The following is a 27,943-nucleotide window of genomic DNA, read 5'->3' as shown; positions in this document are numbered from 1 at the left end:
CGTGAACTCTAGTAATTGAATCCCCCACTCTGGGGAAAAAGCTTCTTGCTATCCACCCTCATGATTTTGTACATCTCAATCAGGTCCCCCCTCAACCTCCGTCTTTCTAATGAAAATAATCCTAATCTACTCAACCTCTCTTCATAGCTGGCGCCCTCCATACCAGGCAACATCCTGGTGAACCTCCTCTGCACCCTCTCCAATGCATCTACATCCTTTTTGTAATGTGGCGACCAGAACTGCACGCAGTATTCCAAATGTGGCCGAACCAAAGTCCTATACAACTGTAACATGACCTGCCAACTCTTGTACTCAATACCCCGTCCGATGAAGGAAAGCATGCCGTATGCCTTCTTGACCACTCTATTGACCTGCGTTGCCACCTTCAGGGAACAATGGACCTGAACACCCAAATCTCTCTGTACATCAATTTTCCCCAGGACTTTTCCATTTACTGTATAGTTCACTCTTGAATTGGATCTTCCAAAATGCATCACCTCGCATTTGCCCTGATTGAACTCCATCTGCCATTTCTCTGCCCAACTCTCCAATCTATCTATATTCTGCTGTATTCTCTGACAGTCCCCTTCACTATCTGCTACTCCACCACTCTTAGTGTCGCCTGCAAACCTGCTAATCAGACCACCTATACTTTCCTCCAAATCATTTATGTATATCACAAACAACAGTGGTCCCAGCACGGATCCCTGTGGAACACCACTGGTCACACGTCTCCATTTTGAGAAACTCCCTTCCACTGCTACTCTCTTTCTCCTGTTGCCCAGCCAGTTCTTTATCCATCTAGCTAGTACACCCTGGACCCCATGCGACTTCACTTTCTCCATCAGCCTACCATGGGGAACCTTATCAAACGCCTTACTGAAGTCCATGTATATGACATCGACAGCCCTTCCCTCATCAATCAACTTTGTCACTTCCTCAAAGAATTCTACTAAATTGGCAAGATATGACCTTCCCTGCACAAAACCATGTTGCCTATCACTGATAAGCCCATTTTCTTCCAAATGGGAATAGATCCTATCCCCCAGTATCTTCTCCAGCAGCTTCCCTACCACTGACGTCAGGCTCACCGGTGAGTTACTCAGTGGGTGAGTTACTCAGTGCGTGGGCGCTGGTGAATTACAGTGTGTGGGCGCTGGGTGAATTACTCAGTGTGTGGGCGCTGGCTGAATTACTCAGTGTGTGGGCACTGGGTGACTTACTCTGTGTGGGCACTGCGTGATTTACTCTGTGTGGGCGCTGGGTGATTTAGTCTGTGTGGGCGCTGGGTGAATTACTCAGTCTGTGGGCACTGGGTGATTTAGTCTGTGTCGGCAAGGGGTGATTTACTCTGTGTGGGCACTGGCTGAATTACTCAGTGTGTGGGCGCTGGCTGAATTACTCAGTGTGTGGGCGCTGGCTGAAGTACTCAGTGTGTGGGCGCTGGCTGAATTACTCTTTGTGGGCACTGGGTGATTTACTCTGTGTGGACGCTGGCTGAATTACTCTGTGTGTGCGCTGGCTGAATTACTCAGTGTCTGGGCGCTGGCTGAATTACTCAGTGTGTGGGCGCTGGGTGAATTACTCAGTGTGTGAGCGCTGGCTGAATTACTCAGTGTGTGAGCGCTGGCTGAATTACTCAGTGTGTGGGCGCCGGCTGAATTACTCAGTGTGTGGGCGCCGGCTGAATTACTCAGTGTGTGAACGCCTGGTGAATTACTCAGTGTGTGGGTGCTGGGTGAATTACTTAGTGTGTGTGCGCTGGCTGAATTACTCAGTGTGTGAACGCCTGGTGAATTACTCAGTGTGTGAACGCCTGGTGAATTACTCAGTGTGTGGGCGCTGGGTGAATTACTCAGTGTGTGGGCGCTGGCTGAATTACTCAGTGTGTGAACGCCTGGTGAATTACTCAGTGTGTGAACGGTGGGTGAATTACTCAGTGTGTGGGCGCTGGGTGAATTACTCAGTGTGTGGGCGCTGGGTGAATTACTCAGTGTGTGAACGCTGGGTGAATTACTCAGTGTGTGGGCGCTGGGTGAATTACTCAGTGTGTGGGTGCTGGGTGATTTACTTAGTGTGTGGGTGCTGGGTGATTTACTTAGTGTGTGGACGCTGGGTGAATTACTCAGTGTGTGGGCGCTGGCTGAATTACTCAGTGTGTGGACGCTGGGTGAATTACTCAGTGTGTGGGCGCTGGTGAGTTACTGAGTGTGTGAGCGCTGGGTGAATTACTCAGTGTGGGCGCTGGGTTATGTACTCAGTGTGTGGGCGCTGGGTGAATTACTCAGTGTGTGGGTGCTGGGTGATTTACTCAGTGTGTGGACGCTGGGTGAATTACTCAGTGTGTGGGCGCTGGGTAAATTACTCAGTGTGTGGGCGCTGGGTGAATTACTCAGTGTGTGGGCGCTGAGTGAATTACTCAGTGTCTGGGCGCTGGCTGAATTACTCAGTGTGTCAACGCCTGGTGAATTACTCAGCGTGTGGGCGCTGGCTGAATTGCTCAGCGTGAGGGCGCTGGGTGAATTACTCAGCGTGTGGGCGCTGGCAGAATTACTCAGTGTCTGGGCGCTGGCTGAATTACTCAGTGTGTGAACGCCTGGTGAATTACTCAGTGTCTGGGCGCTGGCTGAATTACTCAGTGTGTCAACGCCTGGTGAATTACTCAGCGTGTGGGCGCTGGGTGAATTACTCAGTGTCTGGGCGCTGGCTGAATTACTCAGTGTGTGAACGCCTGGTGAATTACTCAGTGTCTGGGCGCTGGCTGAATTACTCAGTGTGTCAACGCCTGGTGAATTACTCAGCGTGTGGGCGCTGGGTGAATTACTCAGCGTGTGGGCGCTGGCTGAATTACTCAGCGTGTGGGCGCTGGCTGAATTACTCAGTGTGTGGGCGCTGGCTGAATTACACAGTGTCTGGGCGCGGGGTGAATTACTCAGTGTGTGGGCGCTGGGTGAATTACTCAGTGTGTGGGCGCTGGGTGAATTACTCAGCGTCTGGGCGCTGGCTGAATTACTCAGTGTCTGGGCGCTGGGTGAATTACTCAGTGTGTGGGCGCGGGGTGAATTACTCAGTGTGTGGGAGCTGGGTGAATTACTCAGCGTCTGGGCGCTGGGTGAATTACTCAGTGTCTGGGCGCTGGGTGAATTACTCAGTGTGTGGGCGCGGGGTGAATTACTCAGTGTGTGGGCGCTCGGTTAATTACTCAGTGTGTGGGCGCGGGGTGAATTACTCAGCGTCTGGGCGCTGGGTGAATTACTCAGCGTCTGGGCGCTGGCTGAATTACACAGTGTTTGGGCGCTGGCTGAATTACACAGTGTCTGGGCGCGGGGTGAATTACACAGTGTCTGGGCGCTGGCTGAATTACTCAGCGTGTGGGCGCTGGGTGTATTACTCAGTGTGTGGGCGCCGGCTGAATTACTCAGTGTGTGGGCGCGGGGTGAATTACTCAGCGTCTGGGCGCTGGGTGAATTACTCAGCGTGTGGGCGCTGGATGAATTACTCAGCGTGTGGGCGCTGGGTGAATTACTCAGCGTGTGGGCGCTGGGTGAATTACTCAGCGTGTGGGCGCGGGGTGAATTACTCAGTGTGTGGGCGCTGGGTGAATTACTCAGTGTGTGGGCGCTTGATGAATTACTCAGTGTGTGGGCGCCGGGTGAATTACACAGTGTGTGAACGCCTGGTGAATTACTCAGTGTCTGGGCGCTGGGTGAATTACTCAGTGTGTGGGCGCTGGGTGAATTACACAGTGTGTGGGCGCTGGGTGAATTACTCAGTGTGTGGGCGCTGGGTGAATTACTCAGTGTGTGGGCGCTGGGTGAATTACTCAGTGTGTGGGCGCTGGCTGAATTTCTCAGTGTGTGTGCGCTGGTGAATTACTCAGTGTCTGGGCGCGGGGTGAATTACTCAGTGTGTGGGCGCTGGCTGAATTACTCAGTGTGTGGGCGCTGGCTGAATTACACAGTGTGTGTGCGCGGGGTGAATTACTCAGTGTGTGGGCGCTAGCTGAATTACAGTGTGTGGGCGGTGGCTGAATTACTCAGTGTGTGGACGCTGGGTGAATTACTCAGTATCTAGTCGCTGGGTGAATTCCTCAGTGTGTGGGCGCTGGGTGAATTACTCAGTGTGTGGGCGCTGGGTGAATTACTCAGTGTCTGGGCGCTGGGTGAATTACACAGTGTGTGGGCGCTGGGTGAATTACTCAGTGTGTGGGCGCTGGGTGAATTACTCAGTGTGTGGGCGCTGGGTGAATTACTCAGTATCTAGTCGCTGGGTGAATTACTCAGTGTGTGGGCGCTGGGTGAATTACTCAGAGTGTGGGCGCTGGGTGAATTACTCAGTGTGTCGGCGCTGGGTGAATTACTCAGTGTGTGGGCGCTGGCTGAATTACTCAGTGTGTGGGCGCTGGGTGAATTACTCAGTGTGTGGGCGCTGGGTGAATTACTCAGTGTGTGGGCACTGGGTGAATTGCTCAGTGTGTGGGCGCTGGGTGAATTGCACAGTGTGTGGGCGCTGGGTGAATTGCTCAGAGTGTGGGCGCTGGGTGAATTGCTCAGTGTGTGGGCGCTGGGTGAACTGCTCAGTGTGTGGGCGCTGGGTGAATTGCTCAGTGTGTGGGCGCTGGGTGAATTGCTCAGTGTGTGGGCGCTGGGTGAATTACTCAGTGTGTGGGCGCTGGGTGAATTACTCAGTGTGTGGGCGCTGGGTGAATTACTCAGTGTGTGGGCGCTGGGTGAATTACACAGTGTGTGGGCGCTGGGTGAATTACACAGTGTGTGGGCGCTGGGTGAATTACACAGTGTGTGGGCGCTGGGTGAATTACTCAGTGTGTGGACGCTGGGTGAATTGCTCAGTGTGTGGGCGCTGGGTGAACTGCTCAGTGTGTGGGCGCTGGGTGAATTACTCAGTGTGTGGGCGCTTGATGAATTACTCAGTGTGTGGGCGCTGGGTGAATTACACAGTGTGTGGGCGCTGGGTGAATTACACAGCGTGTGGACGCTGGGTGAATTACTCAGTATCTAGTCGCTGGGTGAATTACTCAGTGTGTGGGCGCTGGGTGAATTACACAGTGTGTGGGCGCTGGGTGAATTACACAGTGTGTGGGCGCTGGGTGAATTACTCAGTATCTAGTCGCTGGGTGAATTACTCAGTGTGTGGGCGCTGGGTGAATTACTCAGTGTGTGGGCGCTGGCTGAATTTCTCAGTGTGTGTGCGCTGGTGAATTACTCAGTGTCTGGGCGCGGGGTGAATTACTCAGTGTGTGGGCGCTGGCTGAATTACTCAGTGTGTGGGCGCTGGCTGAATTACACAGTGTGTGTGCGCGGGGTGAATTACTCAGTGTGTGGGCGCTGGCTGAATTACAGTGTGTGGGCGCTGGCTGAATTACTCAGTGTGTGGACGCTGGGTGAATTACTCAGTATCTAGTCGCTGGGTGAATTACTCAGTGTGTGGGCGCTGGGTGAATTACTCAGTGTGTGGGCGCTGGGTGAATTACTCAGTGTGTGGGCGCTGGGTGAATTACTCAGTGTCTGGGCGCTGGGTGAATTACACAGTGTCTGGGCGCTGGGTGAATTACACAGTGTGTGGGCGCTGGGTGAATTACTCAGTGTGTGGGCGCTGGGTGAATTACTCAGTGTGTGGGCGCTGGGTGAATTACTCAGTATCTAGTCGCTGGGTGAATTACTCAGTGTGTGGGCGCTGGGTGAATTACTCAGTGTGTGGGCGCTGGGTGAATTACTCAGTGTGTGGGCGCTGGGTGAATTACTCAGTGTGTGGGCGCTGGGTGAATTACTCAGTGTGTGGGCGCTGGCTGAATTACTCAGTGTCTGGGCGCTGGTGAATTACTCAGTGTGTGGACGCTGGGTGAATTACTCAGTGTGTGGGCGCTGGGTGAATTACTCAGTGTGTGGGCGCTGGGTGAATTACTCAGTGTGTGGGCGCTTGATGAATTACTCAGTGTCTGGGCGCTGGCTGAATTACTCAGCGTGTGGGCGCTGGGTGAATTACTCAGCGTGTGGGCGCTTGATGAATTACTCAGCGTGTGGGCGCTTGATGAATTACTCAGCGTGTGGGCGCTGGGTGAATTACTCAGCGTGTGGGCGCTTGATGAATTACTCAGCGTGTGGGCGCTTGATGAATTCCTCAGCGTGTGGGCGCTGGGTGAATTACTCAGCGTGTGGGCGCGGGTGAATTACTCAGCGTGTGGGCGCCGGGTGAATTACTCAGCGTGTGGGCGCTGGGTGAATTGCTCAGCGTGTGGGCGCTGGGTGAATTACTCAGCGTGTGGGCGCTGGGTGAATTACTCAGCGTGTGGGCGCTGGGTGAATTGCTCAGAGTGTGGGCGCTGGGTGAATTGCTCAGAGTGTGGGCGCTGGGTGAATTGCTCAGAGTGTGGGCGCTGGGTGAATTGCTCAGAGTGTGGGCGCTGGGTGAATTGCTCAGAGTGTGGGCGCTGGGTGAATTGCTCAGTGTGTGGGCGCTGGGTGAATTGCTCAGTGTGTGGGCGCTGGGTGAATTGCTCAGTGTGTGGGCGCTGGGTGAATTGCTCAGTGTGTGGGCGCTGGGTGAATTACTCAGTGTGTGGGCGCTGGGTGAATTACTCAGTGTGTGGGCGCTGGGTGAATTACACAGTGTGTGGGCGCTGGGTGAATTACACAGTGTGTGGGCACTTGGTGAATTACTCAGTGTGTGGGCGCTGGCTGAATTACTCAGTGTGTGGACGCTGAGTGAATTGCTCAGTGTGTGGGCGCTGGGTGAACTGCTCAGTGTGTGGGCGCTGGGTGAACTGCTCAGTGTGTGGGCGCTGGGTGAATTACTCAGTGTGTGGGCGCTTGATGAATTACTCAGTGTGTGGGCGCTGGGTGAATTACTCAGTGTGTGGGCGCTTGATGAATTACACAATGTGTGGGCGCTGGGTGAATTACACAGTGTGTGGGCACTTGGTGAATTACACAATGTGTGGGCGCTGGGTGAATTACACAGTGTGTGGGCGCTTGGTGAATTACACAGTGTCTGGGCGCTGGCTGAATTACTCAGCGTGTGGGCGCTTGATGAATTACACAATGTGTGGGCGCTGGGTGAATTACACAGTGTGTGGGCACTTGGTGAATTACACAGTGTCTGGGCGCTGGCTGAATTACTCAGCGTGTGGGCGCTGGGAGAATTACTCTGCGTGTGGGCGCTTGATGAATTACTCAGCGTGTGGGCGCTGGGTGAATTACTCATTGTCTGGGCGCGGGGTGAATTACTCGGTGTGTGGGCGCTGGCTGAATTACTCGGTGTGTGGGCGCTGGCTGAATTACTCAGTGTGTGGGCGCTGGCTGAATTACACAGTGTGTGGGCGCTGGCTGAATTACACAGTATGTGGGCGCTGGGTGAATTACTCAGTATCTAGTCGCTGGGTGAATTACTCAGTGTGTGGGCGCTGGGTGAATTACACAGTGCGTGGACGCTGGGTGAATTACTCAGTATCTAGTCGCTGGGTGAATTACTCAGTGTGTGGGCGCTGGGTGAATTACACAGTGTGTGGGCGCTGGGTGAATTACACAGCGTGTGGACGCTGGGTGAATTACTCAGTATCTAGTCGCTGGGTGAATTACTCAGTGTGTGGGCGCTGGGTGAATTACACAGTGTGTGGGCGCTGGGTGAATTACACAGTGTGTGGGCGCTGGGTGAATTACTCAGTATCTAGTCGCTGGGTGAATTACTCAGTGTGTGGGCGCTGGCTGAATTTCTCAGTGTGTGTGCGCTGGTGAATTACTCAGTGTCTGGGCGCGGGGTGAATTACTCAGTGTGTGGGCGCTGGCTGAATTACTCAGTGTGTGGGCGCTGGCTGAATTACACAGTGTGTGTGCGCGGGGTGAATTACAGTGTGTGGGCGCTGGCTGAATTACTCAGTGTGTGGACGCTGGGTGAATTACTCAGTATCTAGTCGCTGGGTGAATTACTCAGTGTGTGGGCGCTGGGTGAATTACTCAGTGTGTGGGCGCTGGGTGAATTACTCAGTGTGTGGGCGCTGGGTGAATTACTCAGTGTCTGGGCGCTGGGTGAATTACACAGTGTGTGGGCGCTGGGTGAATTACTCAGTGTGTGGGCGCTGGGTGAATTACTCAGTGTGTGGGCGCTGGGTGAATTACTCAGTATCTAGTCGCTGGGTGAATTACTCAGTGTGTGGGCGCTGGGTGAATTACTCAGTGTGTGGGCGCTGGGTGAATTACTCAGTGTGTGGGCGCTGGGTGAATTACTCAGTGTGTGGGCGCTGGGTGAATTACTCAGTGTGTGGGCGCTGGCTGAATTACTCAGTGTCTGGGCGCTGGTGAATTACTCAGTGTGTGGACGCTGGGTGAATTACTCAGTGTGTGGGCGCTGGGTGAATTACTCAGTGTGTGGGCGCTGGGTGAATTACTCAGTGTGTGGGCGCTGGGTGAATTACTCAGTGTGTGGGCACTGGGTGAATTGCTCAGTGTGTGGGCGCTGGGTGAATTGCACAGTGTGTGGGCGCTGGGTGAATTGCTCAGAGTGTGGGCGCTGGGTGAATTGCTCAGTGTGTGGGCGCTGGGTGATCTGCTCAGTGTGTGGGCGCTGGGTGAATTGCTCAGTGTGTGGGCGCTGGGTGAATTGCTCAGTGTGTGGGCGCTGGGTGAATTACTCAGTGTGTGGGCGCTGGGTGAATTACTCAGTGTGTGGGCGCTGGGTGAATTACACAGTGTGTGGGCACTTGGTGAATTACACAGTGTGTGGGCGCTGGGTGAATTACACAGTGTGTGGGCGCTGGGTGAATTACACAGTGTGTGGGCGCTGGCTGAATTACTCAGTGTCTGGGCGCTGGCTGAATTACTCAGCGTGTGGGCGCTGGGTGAATTACTCAGCGTGTGGGCGCTTGATGAATTACTCAGCGTGTGGGCGCTGGGTGAATTACTCAGCGTGTGGGCGCTTGATGAATTACTCAGCGTGTGGGCGCTTGATGAATTCCTCAGCGTGTGGGCGCTGGGTGAATTACTCAGCGTGTGGGCGCTGGGTGAATTACTCAGCGTGTGGGCGCTGGGTGAATTACTCAGCGTGTGGGCGCTGGGTGAATTACTCAGCGTGTGGGCGCTGGGTGAATTACTCAGTGTGTGGGCGCTGGGTGAATTGCTCAGAGTGTGGGCGCTGGGTGAATTGCTCAGAGTGTGGGCGCTGGGTGAATTGCTCAGAGTGTGGGCGCTGGGTGAATTGCTGAGTGTGTGGGCGCTGGGTGAATTGCTGAGTGTGTGGGCGCTGGGTGAACTGCTCAGTGTGTGGGCGGTGGGTGAACTGCTCAGTGTGTGGGCGCTGGGTGAATTACTCAGTGTGTGGGCGCTGGGTGAATTGCTCAGTGTGTGGGCGCTGGGTGAATTACTCAGTGTGTGGGCGCTGGGTGAATTACACTGTGTGGGCGCTGGGTGAATTACACAGTGTGTGGGCGCTTGGTGAATTACTCAGTGTCTGTGCGCTGGCTGAATTACTCAGTGCGTGGACGCTGGGTGAATTGCTCAGTGTGTGGGTGCTGGGTGAACTGCTCAGTGTGTGGGCGCTGGGTGAATTACTCAGTGTGTGGGCGCTGGGTGAATTACTCAGTGTGTGGGCGCTTGATGAATTACTCAGTGTGTGGGCGCTGGGTGAATTACACAGTGTGTGGGCACTTCGTGAATTACACAGTGTCTGGGCGCTGGCTGAATTACTCAGCGTGTGGGCGCTGGGAGAATTACTCTGCGTGTGGGCGCTTGATGAATTACTCAGCGTGTGGGAGCTTGATGAATTACTCAGCGTGTGGGCGCTGGGTGAATTACTCATTGTCTGGGCGCGGGGTGAATTACACAGTGTGTGGGCGCTGGCTGAATTACACAGTGTGTGGGCGCTGGCTGAATTACACAGTGTGTGGGCGCTGGGTGAATTACTCAGTATCTAGTCGCTGGGTGAATTACTCAGTGTGTGGGCGCTGGGTGAATTACTCAGTGTGTGGGCGCTTGGTGAATTACTCAGTATCTAGTCGCTGGGTGAATTACTCAGTGTGTGGGCGCTGGGTGAATTACACAGTGTGTGGACGCTGGGTGAATTACTCAGTATCTAGTCGCTGGGTGAATTACTCAGTGTGTGGGCGCTGGGTGAATTACACAGTGTGTGGGCGCTGGGTGAATTACACAGTGTGTGGGCGCTGGGTGAATTACACAGTGTGTGGACGCTGGGTGAATTACTCAGTATCTAGTCGCTGGGTGAATTACTCAGTGTGTGGGCGCTGGGTGAATTACACAGTGTGTGAGCGCTGGGTGAATTACACAGTGTGTGGGCGCTGGGTGAATTACACAGTGTGTGGGCGCTGGGTGAATTACACAGTGTGTGGGCGCTGGGTGAATTACACAGTGTGTGGGCGCTGGGTGAATTACTCAGTATCTAGTCGCTGGGTAAATTACTCAGTGTGTGGGCGCTGGGTGAATTACTCAGTATCTAGTCGCTGGGTGAATTACTCAGTGTGTGGGCGCTGGGTGAATTACACAGTGTGTGGGCGCTGGGTGAATTACTCAGTGTGTGGGCGCTGGCTGAATTACACAGTGTGTGGGCGCTGGGTGAATTACTCAGTGTGTGGGCGCTGGGTGAATTACTGTGTGTGGGCGCTGGGTGAATTACACAGTGTGTGGGCGCTGGGTGAATTACACAGTGTGTGGGCGCTGGGTGAATTACACAGTGTGTGGGCGCTGGGTGAATTACACAGTGTGTGGGCGCTGGGTGAATTACTCAGTGTGTGGGCGCTGGGTGAATTACTCAGTGTGTGGGCGCTGGGTGAATTACTCAGTGTGTGGGCGCTGGGTGAATTACTCAGTGTGTGGGCGCTGGCTGAATTTCTCAGTGTGTGTGCGCTGGTGAATTACTCAGTGTCTGGGCGCGGGGTGAATTACTCAGTGTGTGGGCGCTGGCTGAATTACTCAGTGTGTGGGCGCTGGCTGAATTACACAGTGTGTGCGCGCGGGGTGAATTACTCAGTGTGTGGGCGCTGGCTGAATTACAGTGTGTGGGCGCTGGCTGAATTACTCAGTGTGTGGACGCTGGGTGAATTACTCAGTGTGTGGGCGCTGGGTGAACTGCTCAGTGTGTGGGCGCTGGGTGAATTACTCTGTGTGGGCGCTTGATGAATTACTCAGTGTGTGGGCGCTGGGTGAATTACACAGTGTGTGGGCGCTGGGTGAATTACACAGTGTGTGGGCGCTGGGTGAATTACACAGTGTGTGGGCACTTGGTGAATTACACAGTGTCTGGGCGCTGGCTGAATTACTCAGTGCGTGGACGCTGGGTGAATTGCTCAGTGTGTGGGTGCTGGGTGAACTGCTCAGTGTGTGGGCGCTGGGTGAATTACTCAGTGTGTGGGCGCTGGGTGAATTACTCAGTGTGTGGGCGCTTGATGAATTACTCAGTGTGTGGGCGCTGGGTGAATTACACAGTGTGTGGGCACTTCGTGAATTACACAGTGTCTGGGCGCTGGCTGAATTACTCAGCGTGTGGGCGCTGGGAGAATTACTCTGCGTGTGGGCGCTGGCTGAATTACTCAGCGTGTGGGCGCTGGGTGAATTACTCTGTGTGTGGGCGCTGGGTGAATTACTCAGTGTCTGGGCGCTGGTGAATTACTCAGTGTGTGGACGCTGGGTGAATTACTCAGTGTGTGGGCGCTGGGTGAATTACTCAGTGTGTGGGCGCTGGGCGAATTACTAAGTGTGTGGGCGCTGGGTGAATTACTCAGTGTGTGGGCGCTGGGTGAATTACTCAGTGTGTGGGCGCTGGGTGAATTACTCAGTGTATGGGCGCTGGGTGAATTACACAGTGTGTGGGCGCTGGGTGAATTACTCAGTGTGTGGGCGCTGGGTGAATTACACAGTGTGTGGGCGCTGGGTGAATTACTCAGTGTGTGGGCGCTGGGTGAATTACTCAGTGTGTGGGCGCTGGGTGAATTACTCAGTGTGTGGGCGCTGGGTGAATTACGCAGTATCTAGTCGCTGGGTGAATTACTCAGTGTGTGGGCGCTGGGTGAATTACACAGTGTGTGGGCGCTGGGTGAATTACTCAGTGTGTGGGCGCTGGCTGAATTACACAGTGTGTGGGCGCTGGGTGAATTACTCAGTGTGTGGGCGCTGGGTGAATTACTCAGTGTGTGGGCGCTGGGTGAATTACTCAGTGTGTGGGCGCTGGGTGAATTACTCTGTGTGTGGGGGCTGGGTGAATTACTCAGTGTCTGGGCGCTGGTGAATTACTCAGTGTGTGGACGCTGGGTGAATTACTCAGTGTGTGGACGCTGGGTGAATTACTCAGTGTGTGGGCGCTGGGTGAATTACTCAGTGTGTGGGCGCTGGGTGAATTACTCAGTGTGTGGGCGCTGGGTGAATTACTCAGTGTGTGGGCGCTGGGTGAATTACTCAGTGTGTGGGCGCTGGGTGAATTACACAGTGTGTGGGCGTTGGGTGAATTACACAGTGTGTGGGCGCTGGGTGAATTACACAGTGTGTGGGCGCTGGGTGAATTACTCAGTGTGTGGGCGCTGGGTGAATTACTCAGTGTGTGGGCGCTGGGTGAATTACTCAGTGTGTGGGCGCTGGGTGAATTACACAGTGTGTGGGCGCTGGCTGAATTACACAGTGTGTGGGCGCTGGGTGAATTACTCAGTGTGTGGGCGCTGGGTGAATTACTCAGTGTGTGGGCGCTGGGTGAATTACTCAGTGTGTGGGCGCTGGGTGAATTACTCAGTGTGTGGGCGCTGGGTGAATTACTCTGTGTGTGGGCGCTGGGTGAATTACTCAGTGTCTGGGCGCTGGTGAATTACTCAGTGTGTGGAAGCTGGGTGAATTACTCAGTGTGTGGGCGCTGGGTGAATTACTCAGTGTGTGGGCGCTGGGTGAATTACTAAGTGTGTGGGCGCTGGGTGAATTACTCAGTGTGTGGGCGCTGGGTGAATTACTCAGTATCCAGTCGCTGGGTGAATTTCTCAGTGTGTGGGCGCTGGGTGAATTACACAGTGTGTGGGCGCTGGGTGAATTACTCAGTGTGTGGGCGCTGGGTGAATTACACAGTGTGTGGGCGCTGGGTGAATTACTCAGTGTGTGGGCGCAGGGTGAATTACTCAGTGTGTGGGCGCTGGGTGAATTACTCAGTGTGTGGGCGCTGGGTGAATTACTCAGTGTGTGGGCGCTGGGTGAATTACTCAGTGTGTGGGCGCTGGGTGAATTACTCAGTGTGTGGGCGCTGGGTGAATTACTCAGTGTGTGGGCGCTGGGTGAATTACACAGTGTCTGGGCGCTGGGTGAATTACACAGTGTGTGGGCGCTGGGTGAATTACACAGTGTGTGGGCGCTGGGTGAATTACACAGTGTGTGGACGCTGGGTGAATTACTCAGTGTGTGGGCGCTGGGTGAATTACAGTGTGTGGGCGCTGGGTGAATTACACAGTGTGTGGGCGCTGGGTGAATTACACAGTGTGTGGGCGCTGGGTGAATTACACAGTGTGTGGGCGCTGGGTGAATTACACAGTGTGTGGGCGCTGGGTGAATTACACAGTGTGTGGGCGCTGGGTGAATTACACAGTGTGTGGGCGCTGGGTGAATTACTCAGTATCTAGTCGCTGGGTGAATTACTCAGTGTGTGGGCGCTGGGTGAATTACGCAGTATCTAGTCGCTGGGTGAATTACTCAGTGTGTGGGCGCTGGGTGAATTACACAGTGTGTGGGCGCTGGGTGAATTACTCAGTGTGTGGGCGCTGGGTGAATTACTCAGTGTGTGGGCGCTGGGTGAATTACTCAGTGTGTGGGCGCTGGGTGAATTACTCAGTGTGTGGGCGCTGGGTGAATTACTCAGTGTGTGGGCGCTGGGTGAATTACTCAGTGTGTGGGCGCTGGGTGAATTACTCAGTGTGTGGGCGCTGGCTGAATTACTCAGTGTCTGGGCGCTGGTGAATTACTCAGTGTCTGGGCGCTGGGTGAATTACTCAGTGTGTGGGCGCTGGGTGAATTACTCAGTGTGTGGGCGCTGGGTGAATTACTCAGTGTGTGGGCGCTGGGTGAATTACTCAGTGTGTGGGCGCTGGGTGAATTACTCAGTGTGTGGGCGCTGGGTGAATTACTCAGTGTGTGGGCGCTGGGTGAATTACTCAGTATCTAGTCGCTGGGTGAATTACTCAGTGTGTGGGCTCTGGGTGAATTACACAGTGTGTGGGCGCTGGGTGAATTACTCAGTGTGTGGGCGCTGGGTGAATTACTCAGTGTGTGGGCGCTGGGTGAATTACACAGTGTGTGGGCGCTGGGTGAATTACACAGTGTGTGGGCGCTGGGTGAATTACACAGTGTGTGGGCGCTGGGTGAATTACTCAGTGTGTGGGCGCTGGGTGAATTACTCAGTGTGTGGACGCTGGGTGAATTACTCAGTATCTAGTCGCTGGGTGAATTACTCAGTGTGTGGGCACTGGGTGAATTACTCAGTGTGTGGGCGCTGGGTGATTTACTCTGTGTGGGCGCTGGCTGAATTACTCAGTGTGTGAACGCCTGGTGAATTACTCACTGTGTGAACGCCTGGTGAATTACTCAGTGTGTGGGCGCTGGGTGAATTACTCAGTGTGTGGGCGCTGGGTGAATTACTCAGTATCTCGTCGCTGGGTGAATTACTCAGTGTGTGGGCGCTGAGTGAATTACTCAGTGTGTGGGCGCTGGGTGATTTACTCTGTGTGGGCGCTGGCTGAATTACACAGTGTGTGGGCGCTGGCTGAATTACACAGTGTGTGGGCGGGGGGTGAATTACTCAGTGTGTGGGCGCTGGGTGAATTACACAGTGTGTGGGCGCTGGGTGAATTACTCAGTGTGTGGGCGCTGGCTGAATTACTCAGTATCTAGTCGCTGGGTGAATTACTCAGCGTGTGGGCGCTGGGTGAATTACTCAGTGTGTGGGCGCGGGGTGAATTACTCAGTGTGTGGGCGCTGGCTGAATTACACAGTGTGTGGGCGCTGGCAGAATTACACAGTGTGTGGGCGGGGGGTGATTTACTCTGTGTGGGCGCTGGGTGAATTACTCAGTGTGTGGGCGCTGGGTGAATTACTCAGTATGTGGGCGCTGGGTGAATTACTCAGTATCTCGTCGCTGGGTGAATTACACAGTGTGTGGACGCTGGGTGATTTACTCTGTGTGGGCGCTGGCTGAATTACTCAGTGTGTGGGCGCTGGGTGAATTACTCAGTGTGTGAACGCCTGGTGAATTACTCAGTGTGTGGGCGCTGGGTGAATTACTCAGTGTGTGGGCGCTGGGTGAATTACTCAGTGTGTGGGCGCTGGCTGAATTACACAGTGTGTGGGCGCTGGCTGAATTACTCAATGTGTGGGCGCTGGGTGAATTACTCAGTGTGTGGGCGCTGGCTGAATTACTCAGTGTGTGGGCGCTGGCTGAATTACACAGTGTGTGGGCGGGGGGTGAAGTACTCAGTGTGTGGGCGCTGGGTGAATTACACAGTGTGTGGGCTCTGGGTGAATTACTCAGTGTGTGGGCGCTGGCTGAATTACACAGTGTGTGGGCGCTGGCTGAATTACACAGTGTGTGGGCGCTGGGTGAATTACTCAGTGTGTGGGCGCTGGATGAATTACTCAGTGTGTGGGCGCTGGGTGAATTGCTCAGTGTGTGGGCGCTGGCTGAATTACACAGTGTGTGGGCACTGACTGAATTACACAGTGTGTGGGCGGGGGGTGAATTACTCAGTGTGTGGGCGCTGGGTGAATTACACAGTGTGTGGGCTCTGGGTGAATTACTCAGTGTGTGGGCGCTGGCTGAATTACACAGTGTGTGGGCGCTGGGTGAATTACACAGTGTGTGGGCGCTGGGTGAATTACTCAGTGTGTGGGCGCTGGATGAATTACTCAGCGTGTGGGCGCTGGATGAATTACTCAGCGTGTGGGCGCTGGGTGAATTACTCAGTGTGTGGGCGCTGGGTGAATTAGTCAGTGTCTGGGCGCTGGTGAATTACTCAGTGTGTGGACACTGGGTGAATTACTCAGTGTGTGGGCGCTGGGTGAATTAGTCAGTGTGTGGGCGCTGGGTGAATTACTCAATGTGTGGGCGCTGGGTGAATTACTCAGTGTGGGCGCTGGCTGAATTACACAGTGTGTGGGCGCTGGCTGAATTACACAGTGTGTGGGCGGGGGGTGAAGTACTCAGTGTGTGGGCGCTGGGTGAATTACACAGTGTGTGGGCTCTGGGTGAATTACTCAGTGTGTGGGCGCTGGCTGAATTACACAGTGTGTGGGCGCTGGCTGAATTACACAGTGTGTGGGCGCTGGGTGAATTACTCAGTGTGTGGGCGCTGGATGAATTACTCAGTGTGTGGGCGCTGGGTGAATTGCTCAGTGTGTGGGCGCTGGGTGAATTACACAGTGTGTGGGCGCTGGGTGAATTACTCAGCGTGTGGGCGCTGGGTGAATTACTCAGCGTGTGGGCGCTGGGTGAATTACTCAGTGTCTGGGCGCTGGTGAATTACTCAGTGTGTGGACACTGGGTGAATTACTCAGTGTGTGGGCGCTGGGTGAATTACTCAGTGTGTGGGCGCTGGGTGAATTGCTCAGTGTGTGGGCGCTGGCTGAATTGCTCAGTGTGTGGGCGCTGGGTGAACTGCTCAGTGTGTGGGCGCTTGATGAATTACACAGTGTGTGGGCGGGGGGTGAATTACTCAGTGTGTGGGCGGGGGGTGAATTACTCAGTGTGTGGGCGCTGGGTGAATTACACAGTGTGTGGGCGCTGGGTGAACTGCTCAGTGTGTGGGCGCTGGGTGAACTGCTCAGTGTGTGGGCGCTGGGTGAATTACTCTGTGTGGGCGCTTGATGAATTACACAGTGTGTGGGCGGGGGGTGAATTACTCAGTGTGTGGGCGGGGGGTGAATTACTCAGTGTGTGGGCGCTGGCTGAATTACTCAGTGTGTGGGCGCTGGGTGAACTGCTCAGTGTGTGGGCGCTGGGTGAACTGCTCAGTGTGTGGGCGCTGGGTGAATTACTCTGTGTGGGCGCTTGATGAATTACACAGTGTGTGGGCGGGGGGTGAATTACACAGTGTGTGTTCGGGGGGTGAATTACTCAGTGTGTGGGCGCTGGCTGAATTACACAGTGTGTGGGCGCTGGCTGAATTACACAGTGTGTGGGCGCTGGGTGAATTACTCAGTGTGTGGGCGGGGGGTGAATTACTCAGTGTGTGGGCGCTTGATGAATTACTCAGCGTGTGGGCGCTGGGTGAATTACTCAGCGTGTGGGCGCGGGGTGAATTACTCAGCGTCTGGGCGCGGGGTGAATTACTCAGTGTGTGGGCGCTGGGTGAATTACTCAGTGTGTGGGCGGGGGGTGAATTACTCAGTGTGTGGGCGCTGGCTGAATTACACAATGTGTGGGCGGGGGGTGAATTACTCAGTGTGTGGGCGCTGGGTGAATTACTCAGTGTGTGGGCGCTGGCTGAATTACTCAGTGTGTGGGCCCTGGCTGAATTACTCAGTGTGTGGGCGCTGGCTGAATTACACAATGTGTGGGCGGGGGGTGAATTACTCAGTGTGTGGGCGCTGGGTGAATTACTCAGTGTGTGGGCGCTGGCTGAATTACTCAGTGTGTGGGCCCTGGCTGAATTACTCAGTGTGTGGGCGCTGGGTGAATTACTCTGTGTTTGGCAGCTCGAAACAAGTCAGTCTGTTATCTTGTCCAGCAGAAGGGGTCATTTGTCTGAAGCCCCTGCCTTGTAGTTTGACAAGGACTCCTGCACACCGGAGCTTATTTCTCAATGTGAACATCTCACACAACCAGTCTACCTGAGGCTTTGGTCTTGGGCCCTGCTTGTATATTGCCATCCTCATGGTCGATTGGCTGGCTGGAGAGAGAGTAGATGCTGATCTCAGCGACCCGCACTGAAGCATCTTTCATATTGGAGTGAAGGCCGAGTATTTGTCCCCCATCAGTGGGATGTTGCATCACCTGGCAATGAAAGGAAGAATGAGATTGCACCAAATACTCAACCACTGTTGCTTTTCAGTGACACAGAACCATACTATGTATCACTGAAGAGAAGATAATACTTGTTATTTAATGGTGCCCCTCCCAATAATTGTTGGCCAGGGAAGGTTGGTGAAGGGTGGGCGAGACACCTCAGAAGAAGTGTCATCTTCTTGTGCTTTCTTAAAGTATTGCAATGCCATTTCTTTGAGGGAAAAAGTCACATGTTCACAGCTGAACAGGCATTTCTGTGTTTCATGTCATAACGGCTGCCTTGTAGGAAGAGTCTGACTACTGAAGCACTTTCACTCGAATGACTCCAAGGCTTAAAGGGTTAAATTGCATCTCCAGGTACAGAAGCTGCAAAATTTCCCTGTGGATTGGGGGGAGCAGCAGACTGATGGGGCTAACTGTGGAATACATCGCTTGCTAGTCTTTCAATAGAGAATCCAGTGCAAAGCAGAATAACCTTAAAATTAAAGCAAAGCCATTTAGGAGTGAAATCAGGAAGCATTCCTTCACATAAAGAGTAGTGAAAACCTGGAATTATCTCTATCAAAAGGCTCTAGATGTTGCGGGTGTAGGCTGGTGAATCTTCAGAGGCCCACAGTTCTCCAAGTGTGATCTTTCTCCTCAAATCTGAGAATATTTTCAAAACCAAAACAGTAGCTGGGACTGGGGTGCATGTTAAAAAGAGTTAAATACTTCCATGCACAATGCTGTTCCTGACTAAGAACACAGGGCCTCTGATGACGGTGCAATTGCAAAGACAGTTCCTGTTACCCTGTACAGCTCAGAAGGTTGATTCTTGGTTAGGTTTAACTAATTTCAGCCAAATCAGTGGAAAGGTACTAAAAATGGCCTCAACACTCCTGGATTAGCAGGAGGGAAATAAAAACAAAAAGACTTGAATTTATATAGCACCTTTCACAGTCACCAGACATCTCAAAATGCTTTACAGACAATGAAGTAGTTCTGAAGCGTAGTCACTGTTGTAATGTAGGAAACGTGGCAGCCAATTTGCACACAGCAAGCTCCCAGAAACAGCAATGAAACACTAACCAGATAATCTGTTTTGTGATATTGGTTTGAGATAAATATTGGCCAAGACACCAGGGTTAACTTCCCTGATCTTCAAAATAGTGCCATGAGATCCTTTACATCAACCTGAGAGGGCAGACTGGACCTCGGTTTGATATCTCATCTGAAAGATGGCACTTCTGACACTGCAGAACACCCTCAGTACTGCACTGGGAATGTCAGCCTAGATTTTTGTGCTCAAGTCCTGGAGTGGAACTTGAACCGACAGCTTTGACAGAGGCAAGAGTGCTAGGAACTGAGCCATGGCTAACAAGGCAATCTGCTAGGATCCCCTCTGATCCATGGTATTGACTAGCCTGCTGACTTTCAGCCTAGGCTCACGTTAATGATATCCCCTTGGGTGACCTTAACTGTATATGAGCAAAGGATTCAAGGTCTTCACAAGAGGAAGAAGAGAAAATTAGCACAGAAATGGTGATCGAGGTGACAGTGCATGGATGCAGGCTGCCCTCTGATTGAGAAAGGGAATAACAAAGGAATTTATGGCAGTTATTTGTAATATTGGGCAGTGAAAGCTTACCTCAGCCATATCGATCGTCCCCAGTGCCAGCGTTTTGTAGCCCAGAATGGTCCGGTTTTTATACCGCTTCCTCCTCTGTAACATTATCTGCAGTTTGTTTGCATCTCTCTTCAGGAAGTGGGGATACTGACAACAGAATAGAACAGATTTTTAATTCATCAGGGCGAGCATTATAATGAAGTTGCCTCATTGGGCAAAACATCAATTCACTCGTTGAAGAATGCTGAAAGACCAAACTATTTCTCATCTGCTCATTTCTATCTTCACTTGTTCCCACAAGTGCAAAAGGAAAAAGGGGTAAAAATTTCACAGAGGCAGGGGTCTCAATCAAAGGGAGGCTAGAGTGAGAGATTTCAGTCTAGAACTGTCTCTGATATAATGCTGGCACCACAATGAGCAGCTGGATAGACTCAAGTCCATTTAAGGTGACTCTCTTTCTCAAGGCGATTAATCATGTAAGGGGGTAGTAGACAGACGATTTGTTCCCTGGACTTGCTCTGAAAGCAGATACTGGCAGGCATGCAGGAATGGCCTGTGAATGAAGCTTCACTGCTTGTGAGGAAGTGCATGGCCTCCCCTACTGCTGCAAGGCTGCAACCAGTAACTCTCTCTCACATGTGGCACAGGGCTCAGCTGCTCTCCTGGAGGTGCTGGGAGCTCTCCACTAATATGGCCATTCTTCTTGCATGGGCCTGAACAATGAGTATTGGAAGGCTATTCCACCACAGGAGGAGTGTCACAGCCAAGTTCGATCCTTTCCTCACCTGGCATCCACACATTCCATCAGGACTCATTCAGCATCGAGCAGCAGCGTCAAAGCCAATTGTAGCTGCCGCCTGCCACGTCAGCCCAGTGCCACAGAACAGTGGGTGGTGCTATCAGAGGTTACCATCTGGAACTCCCGAAGCAGCCAATATCAAGCGGTTTCTGAGCGGGACATTGCCAGGCAGATCCAGCTGAAACTAGGAACTCATCATGTGATACAAAAGAGGGAAGACCCTACACCTTGTTCCCAGAGATACTCCAGTTTATTTATAGCAATGGGAATACTTCATCCTAGAAAGCTGCACTTGCAGACAGATACCTTACTGCTTAATCTTCCAGAAGAGATAAGTAAAAAAATTCTTTGAATGCACAAAGTAACCAAGCATTTGCATATAGTAAATACCTGCAAGGAAAAGGTGAGCTCTAAGTCTGTCTCCATCAGGCCACCTGGGGGCAGAAGGTATTCATTCGATCTTAGGATTCGCTTTGAACCCTACAATGTACCAAAAAGAGAGAAAGAGCTCCGTTATTCAGCATACTGTGTAAATCAACCAAGTAACAGCACTTCCACTTGAAGCCACTGCTTGCTCCTGAAAATTAACTTATTAAGATTGTTTTCAAGGGAACGTTTGCAAGGAGGTTACAATAATGCTGACAGAGATACAGTGATGCTGTATCTCAATGTACTATCCTATGAGTAAGAAATGATACACCCATAATCCCACAGATTACAACCTCTCGATTTTGATTGTTTAGCAGAGGTGATTGTGTGGGTGGGACAGGAAGCCAGTTGCCGGAAACATGCTTGCTGTGTCAGGACAGGTAGGAGTGGAACCATTCATTTTCCTTGTCGGAGAGAGGGCACTCTACCTGATGCCAAAGTTCAGTCCATGTGGCAGCCACCTCTACAGTTGTATGGCGCATAAATGTGGTTCAGAGCAACTCGCCCTCCCATTAATCCACTTGGAGCCACTCCCGTGGATGTGTTAAGCTGAGCAAACCACTTCCCAACAGACATGGAGAGACACTCCGAGAGGATGCCAATGTGTGCTGTTTATAATGCACCTTCTGGTGTTTGGTGACGAATAGATCAATTGTTCTCCTTTACAATGCTGAATAATGTGCAACACTGGGGTACAGAAATATTCCAAATAAAGGAGCCAATAACTGCAACTGAAGAGTTGAAGCAGCTCATGGTCCTGCTGCTAGGTTTCTCCCTGCTTCAAGCATTCCTCCCTCCTCTTCTGAAGTATAGGTCCACTTGTACAGACCACCTCCTGATACTCAGTGTGCAAAATGTGACAACGAATTCCATTGTTCAAGCCAGGAAATGACCGACTGCACTAATGGGGAGCTTTTAAAATACATTTTACTATCAGCCCTATGACACAGGGTTGTGAAGGGGGCACAGGATGGGGAGAGGGAATTTGGCTGGCTGGAGTTCGAGCAACTTGGACCTGGTAGTCACCCAAGATACACTAGGTGGCCCCATGAAAGCAAGGCATCCTCCCACTGGTGCCACAAACACTGGCAGTCAGCACTGGAGAACACATCCCATCCCCTGGATTTCTGGTCAGTGTGTTACATCCCTCAGAAATGTCTAAAACATTTTACATACTTTGAAATGCATTGACTGCAGTTACAGAGTCATTTTGCAAACAGCAAAACCAAACAAACAGCAACACAACAGCCTAATACTGCAGATGATGGAAATCTGAAATAAAAAGCAAAAATGCTAAATATACTCAGCAGCTGTGGACAGGGAAACAGAGTTAACGTTTCAAATCGATGACCTTACTTCAAAATCCCAACTGCCTAGCCATATTTCTCCAGCCAGTGATTTGCTCAACCACACCCTCACCTCCACCTTCGTCCTCATTAACACCATCATATTCCCCCAGTACGCCCAGCATCTCTGCTCCGTTAAGCCAAAGGGACACAAACATTAACAAATATGGCAGTCAACTTTTTTTATTCGTTTGTGGAATGTGGACATCACCGGCTAGGCCAGCATTTATTGCCCATCCCCTGAACTGAGTGGCTTGATAGGCCATTTCAGAGGGCATTTAAGAGTCAACCACATTGCTGTGGGTCTGGAGTCACTTTTGGCCCGACAAGGTAAGGACAGCAGATTTCCTTCCCGAAAGGACATTCGTGAACCAGATGGGTTTTTACATCAATTGACAATGGTTTCATGGTCACCATTAGACCAGCTTTTAATTCTGATTTATTAATTGAATTCAAATTTCACCATCTTCTGTGGTGGGATTCGAACCCATGTACCCAGAGCATTGCCTGGGGCTCTAGATTACTAGTCCAGTGACGTTACCACTCCGTCTTAGCCACACCCCACCGCCTCCCCCCTCAAATGGTTTAGCTATTCACTGCCAGGTCTGAGTGGATCACTTAAAGTACTATTGGGTTCTGCTCTCGTCTTCAGATTATCCAAGAATGCAAATCCCCAGCTTCATTTCTCCAAACCTCTCTCCTCTGACTCCTCCTCCCTCACCTCCAATGACACAGTGGCATAGAGTCATTATGGCAGAGAAGGAGGGCATTTGGCCCATCAAGGCCATGCCAGCTCTCTGGAGAGCAATCTAGTCAGTCCCGTTACCCCGCTCTATCCCCGTAGCCCTGCAAGTTTATTTCCCTTGTTATGACCAAGGTGGGAGGAGTGCACTGTTTTTCTAGTTCCACTTCTCCACAGGTCACAACATATATTTAAATGTTGACCCAGTTACTGATACGGTCAATCACAGACTCTACCCTTTATCCCAGAATAAAATACACCAACCAGGTTTCTGTCATAAACAACAAAGTTATAAAACAAGACTTAACCAATAATTAAGCAAAGCATTAACACACACATTGAAATATGAAAGTTCCCTTTTACCTTAGCCCTTCTCACACACATACACACATTAAAACGGTGAACTGAAAAATAGAGATCTTCTCTTCCGGTTCTGTTACAAAAAAATGACAATAAAGAATACTTTGGCCAAATACTTGCTAATTCTTGAGATAAGGAAAGATGTCAGTTGCCCCTTTTTGGTTAGCGTCCTAAATACGCGTAGATGGCTTTCACTGGGATCTTTCTCGAACAGTTCTTGTCAGGCGATGGAACCATAGAAAAATTAGAACCATAGAAAAATTACAGCACAGAAGGAGGCCATTCAGCCCATGTTGATGTTGATGTTGAAGATCTGTTTGGCAGGCTTTCCAGAAGAAACATGGCAACAGGGATTTCTTGCAGGCTTTTCAGGAATAATGCAGCATCAATTTCTCAATTTCTTATACTCCCTTCAAAGAGAACAAAGAACAAAGAACAGTACAGCACAGGAACAGGCCATTCGGCCCTCCAAGCCTGCGCCGATCTTGACGCCTGCCTAAACTAAAACCTTCTGCACTTCCGGGGCCCATATCCCTCTATTCCCTTCCTATTCATATATTTGTCAAGATGTCTCTTAAACGTCACTATTGTATCTGCTTCCACCACCTCCCCTGGCAGCAGGTTCCAGGCACTCACCACCCTCTGTATAAAAAACTTGCCTCGCACATCCCCTCTAAACTTTGCCCCTCGCACCTTAAACCTATGTCCCCTAGTAACTGACTCTTCCACCCTGGGAAAAAGCTTCTGACTATCCACTCTGTCCATGCCGCTCATAACTTTGTAAACCTCTATCATGTCGCCCCTCCAACTCCGTCGTTCCAGTGAAAACAATCCGAGTTTTTCCAACCTCTCCTCATAGCGAACAGTTCCCTTTTTACCATAGACCCCCACGCTCACACATACATACATCGGTTAACCAGAAAAATAAAAGGGATTTTGGTTTTAGAGCTCTGTTACAAAAAAAGACAAAAAAAAAACCACTTAGGCTAAATACTTGCTCATTTTGAAGATAAAAGAGACATGGAAAGATATCCTTTGTTTTGTTTGTCGTCCCAATTACATATAGATGGTTGTCACCGGAATCTTCCTAGAACAGTTCTTTCCAGACAATGTTAAAGATCAGTCTGGGTAGGCTTTCCAAGAAATGCAGCTACAGAACCTTCAGATAGGCCTTATAGCAGAAATGTGGCAACAGGGGTTTCAGTTCCCACACATTCAATATGAAGGATTTCTTCAACTGCAGGAGGAAAAAGGAGACTGACACACTGGATACGCAGAAAGAGAAATAGATGAGCCGGGTTTATCTTGGCAGGCAAAAACCAACTGTCTCCAAGCAGTTTACCCTCCAACTCACTGTCTAAAACGAAACCAAACAATGTCACAAGAATCAAGCCTCCTGACATCTTCTCCAAGTCAAAACAACAAGCTCCTTGCTGGTATTTCACCTGAAAACTGGTACCTTCCAGTAAGGGCTTGTTTACAAGCCCAGTCCAGGAACCTTCTGGTGACCTCTTTTAAAAAAAACAAAGGTCAGCATCCCTTCAAGCTTCCAGATGATTCAATGTCCATGATTCAAATATATATCCTTAAAAACATATTTTACAAAAAAGCACTCTCGCAACAATCTCCAAGGTCCCTTTTCTCTCCAAAGTCCTTGAATGTGTTGTCGCCTCCCAAATTCATACCCATCTTTCCCGGAACTCCCTGTTTGAACCCCTCCAATCAGGTCTCCATCCCTGCCACGGTACTGAAACAGCTCTGATCAAATTCACAAATGGAATCCTGTGTTATTGTAACAAAGGTAAACTATCCCTTCTCGTCCTGTCTGCAGTCTTTGACACAGAATCACAGAATAATACAGTGCAGAAGAGGCCCTTCGGCCCATCCAGTCTGCACCAATGCATTGAAGACACCTGACCTGTCTACCTAATCCCATTTGCCAGCACTTGGCCCATAGCCTTGAATGTTATGACGTGCCAAGTGCTCATCCAGGTACTTTTTAAAGGATGTGAGGCAACCCGCCTCTACCACCCTCCCAGGCAGGGCATTCCAGACCGTCACCACCCTCTGGGTAAAAAAGTTCTTCCTCAAATCCCCCTTAAACCTCCCGCCCCTCACCTTAAACTTGTGTCCCCTCGTAACTGACCCTTCAACAAAGGGGAACAGCTGCTCCCTATCCACCCTGTCCATGCCCCTCATAATCTTGTACACCTCGATCAGGTCACCCCTCAGTCTTCTCTGCTCCAGCGAAAACAACCCAAGCCTATCCAACCTCTCTTCACAGCTTAAATGTTCCATCCCAGGCACCATCCTGTGAATCGCCGCAGCACCTCCTCCAGTGCAATAACATCCTTCCTATAATGTGGTGACCAGAATTGCACACAGTACTCCAGCTGTGGCCTTACAATAGTTCTGTACAACTCCAACATGACCTCCCTGCTTTTGTAATCTATGCCTCGATTGATAAAGGCAAGTGTCCCATATGCCTTTTTCACCACCCTGTTAACCTGCCCTTCTGCCTTCAGAGATCTATGGACAAACATGTCAAAGTCCCTTTGTTCCTTGGAACTTCCCAGTGTCAGGCCATTCATTGAATACTTCTGTGTCACATTATTCCTTCCAAAGTGTATCACCTCACACTTTTCAGGGTTAAATTCCATCTGACACTTTTCTGCCCATTTGACCATCCCAACTATATCTTCCTGTAACCCAAGACACTCAAACTCACTGCTAACCACTCGGCCAATCTTTGTGTCATCCGCAAACTTACTGATCCTACCCCCCACATAATCATCTATGTTGTTTATATAAATGACAAACAATAGGGGACCCAGCACAGATCCCTGTGGTACACCACTGGACACTGGCTTCTAGTCACTAAAACAGCCGTCTGTCATCACTCTCTGTCTCCTACAGCCAAGCCAATTTTGAATCCACCTTATCAAGTTACCCTGTATCCCATGTGCATTTGTTTTCTTGATAAGCCTACCATGTGGGACCTTGTCAAAGGCTTTGCTGAAATCCACGTAAACTACATCAACTGCACTACCCTCATCTACACACCTGGTCACATGCTCAATAAATTCAATCAAATTTGTTAGGCATGACCTCCCTCTGACAGAGCCATGCTGACTATTCCTAATCAAATTTTGCCTCTCCAAGTGGAGATAGATTCTCTCCTTCAGAAGCTTCTCCAATAGTTTCCCGACCATTAACGTGAGACTCACTGGTCTATAGATCCCTGACTTATCTCTACAACCTTTCTTAAATAGTGGGACCACATCAGCTGTTCTCCAGTCCTCTGGCACCTCCCCCGTGGCCAGAGAGGAATTAAAAATTAGGGTCAGAGCCCCTGCAATCTGCACCCTCGCCTCCCACAGCATCCTGGGACACAAATTGTCCGGACCTGGACATTTGCCCACTTTTAAGCCTGCCAAAACCTCCAATACCTTGTCACTCCCGATGACAATTTGCTCAAGAACCTCACAGTCTCTCTCTCTGAGTTCCATATCTACATCCTCATTCTCTTGGGTGAAGACAGATGTGAAATATTCATTCAACACCCTACCAATGTCCTCTGGCTCCACCCACAAATTTCTCCCTTGGTCCCTTATGGGTCCTACTCTTTCCCTGGTTATCCTCTTCCCATTGATATACTTATAGAATATCTTGGGATTTTCCCTACTTTTACCAGCCAGAGCTTTCTCATATCCCCTCTTTGCTCTCCTAATTGCTTTCTTAAGCTCCATCCTACACTTTCTGTACTACACTAATGCTTCTGTTGATTTGCTCTCCTTGTATTTGCTAAAAGCCTCTCTTTTCCTTCTCATCGTACCCCGAATGTTTCTGGTCATCCATGGTTCTCTGGGCTTGTTGCTCCTACCTATTACCCTAGAGGGAACATGTTGGGCCTGAACCCTCCCCATTTCCTTTTTGAATGCCCTCCACTGCTCTTCTGTAGATTTCCCAACAAGTAACTCTTTCCAGTCTACCTTGGCCAGATCCTGCCTTATTTTACTAAAATTTGCTCTCCCCCAATCCAAAACCTTTTTTTGCAACTTGTCTATTCCTTTCTCCAGAACAAGCTTAAATTGTACCATGTTGTGGTCACTATCACCAAAATGCGCCCCCACCAACACATTAACCACCTGTCCGGCTTCATTCCCCAGAATTAGGTCCAGCACTGCACCCTCCCTAGTTGGATCCTCTACATATTGAGCTAAAAAGTTCTCCTGTATACATTTTAAGAACTCCACTCCATCGAAGCCCTTAACACGATGACTATCCCAATTAATGTTGAGAAAGTTGAAATCACATAATATAATTACCCTATTATTATTTCTACACACCTCTGCGAATTGCGCACATATTTGCTCCTCAATTTCCCGCTGACTATCTGGGGGTCTATAGTACACACCTAGCAATGTGGCTGTCCCTTTTTTATTCCTAAACTCTACCCATAAAGCTTCATTTGATGCCCCCTCCTAGATATCATCTCTCCTTATTGCAGTAACTGACTCCTTAACTAATATTGCAATGCCCCCTCCTCTTTTACCCCCTCCTCTGTCTCACCTGAAGATTCTATATCCTGGGATATTGAGCTGCCTATCCTGCCCCTCCCTCTACCATGTCTCCGCGATGGCTACTATATCACAATTCCACATTTCAATCCTTGCCTT

General features: G+C 50.9%; 1 protein-coding gene across 2 annotated transcripts in view; it reads right to left on the bottom strand.

The window, feature by feature from the left end:
* Positions 1-27,943, bottom strand: part of si:ch211-126j24.1 (phosphofurin acidic cluster sorting protein 1) — an 862,277-nt gene that overhangs the window by 557,280 nt on the left and 277,054 nt on the right. For both annotated transcript variants that reach the window (XM_068028323.1, XM_068028324.1), the window contains exons 3-5: positions 20,778-20,867; positions 19,610-19,735; positions 17,808-17,970 (exon numbers count right to left, since the gene is read on the bottom strand). In XM_068028323.1, coding sequence (XP_067884424.1) covers positions 17,808-17,970; positions 19,610-19,735; positions 20,778-20,867 — 379 coding nt within the window. The remainder of the gene's footprint in view (positions 1-17,807; positions 17,971-19,609; positions 19,736-20,777; positions 20,868-27,943) is intronic.

Source organism: Heterodontus francisci, chromosome 3, assembly GCF_036365525.1.
Source record: "Heterodontus francisci isolate sHetFra1 chromosome 3, sHetFra1.hap1, whole genome shotgun sequence".
NCBI classification, from domain to species: Eukaryota; Metazoa; Chordata; class Chondrichthyes; order Heterodontiformes; family Heterodontidae; genus Heterodontus; species Heterodontus francisci.
Note: the sequence above shows the minus strand (reverse complement) of the source record. Positions and strands in the feature narration are given on the sequence as shown.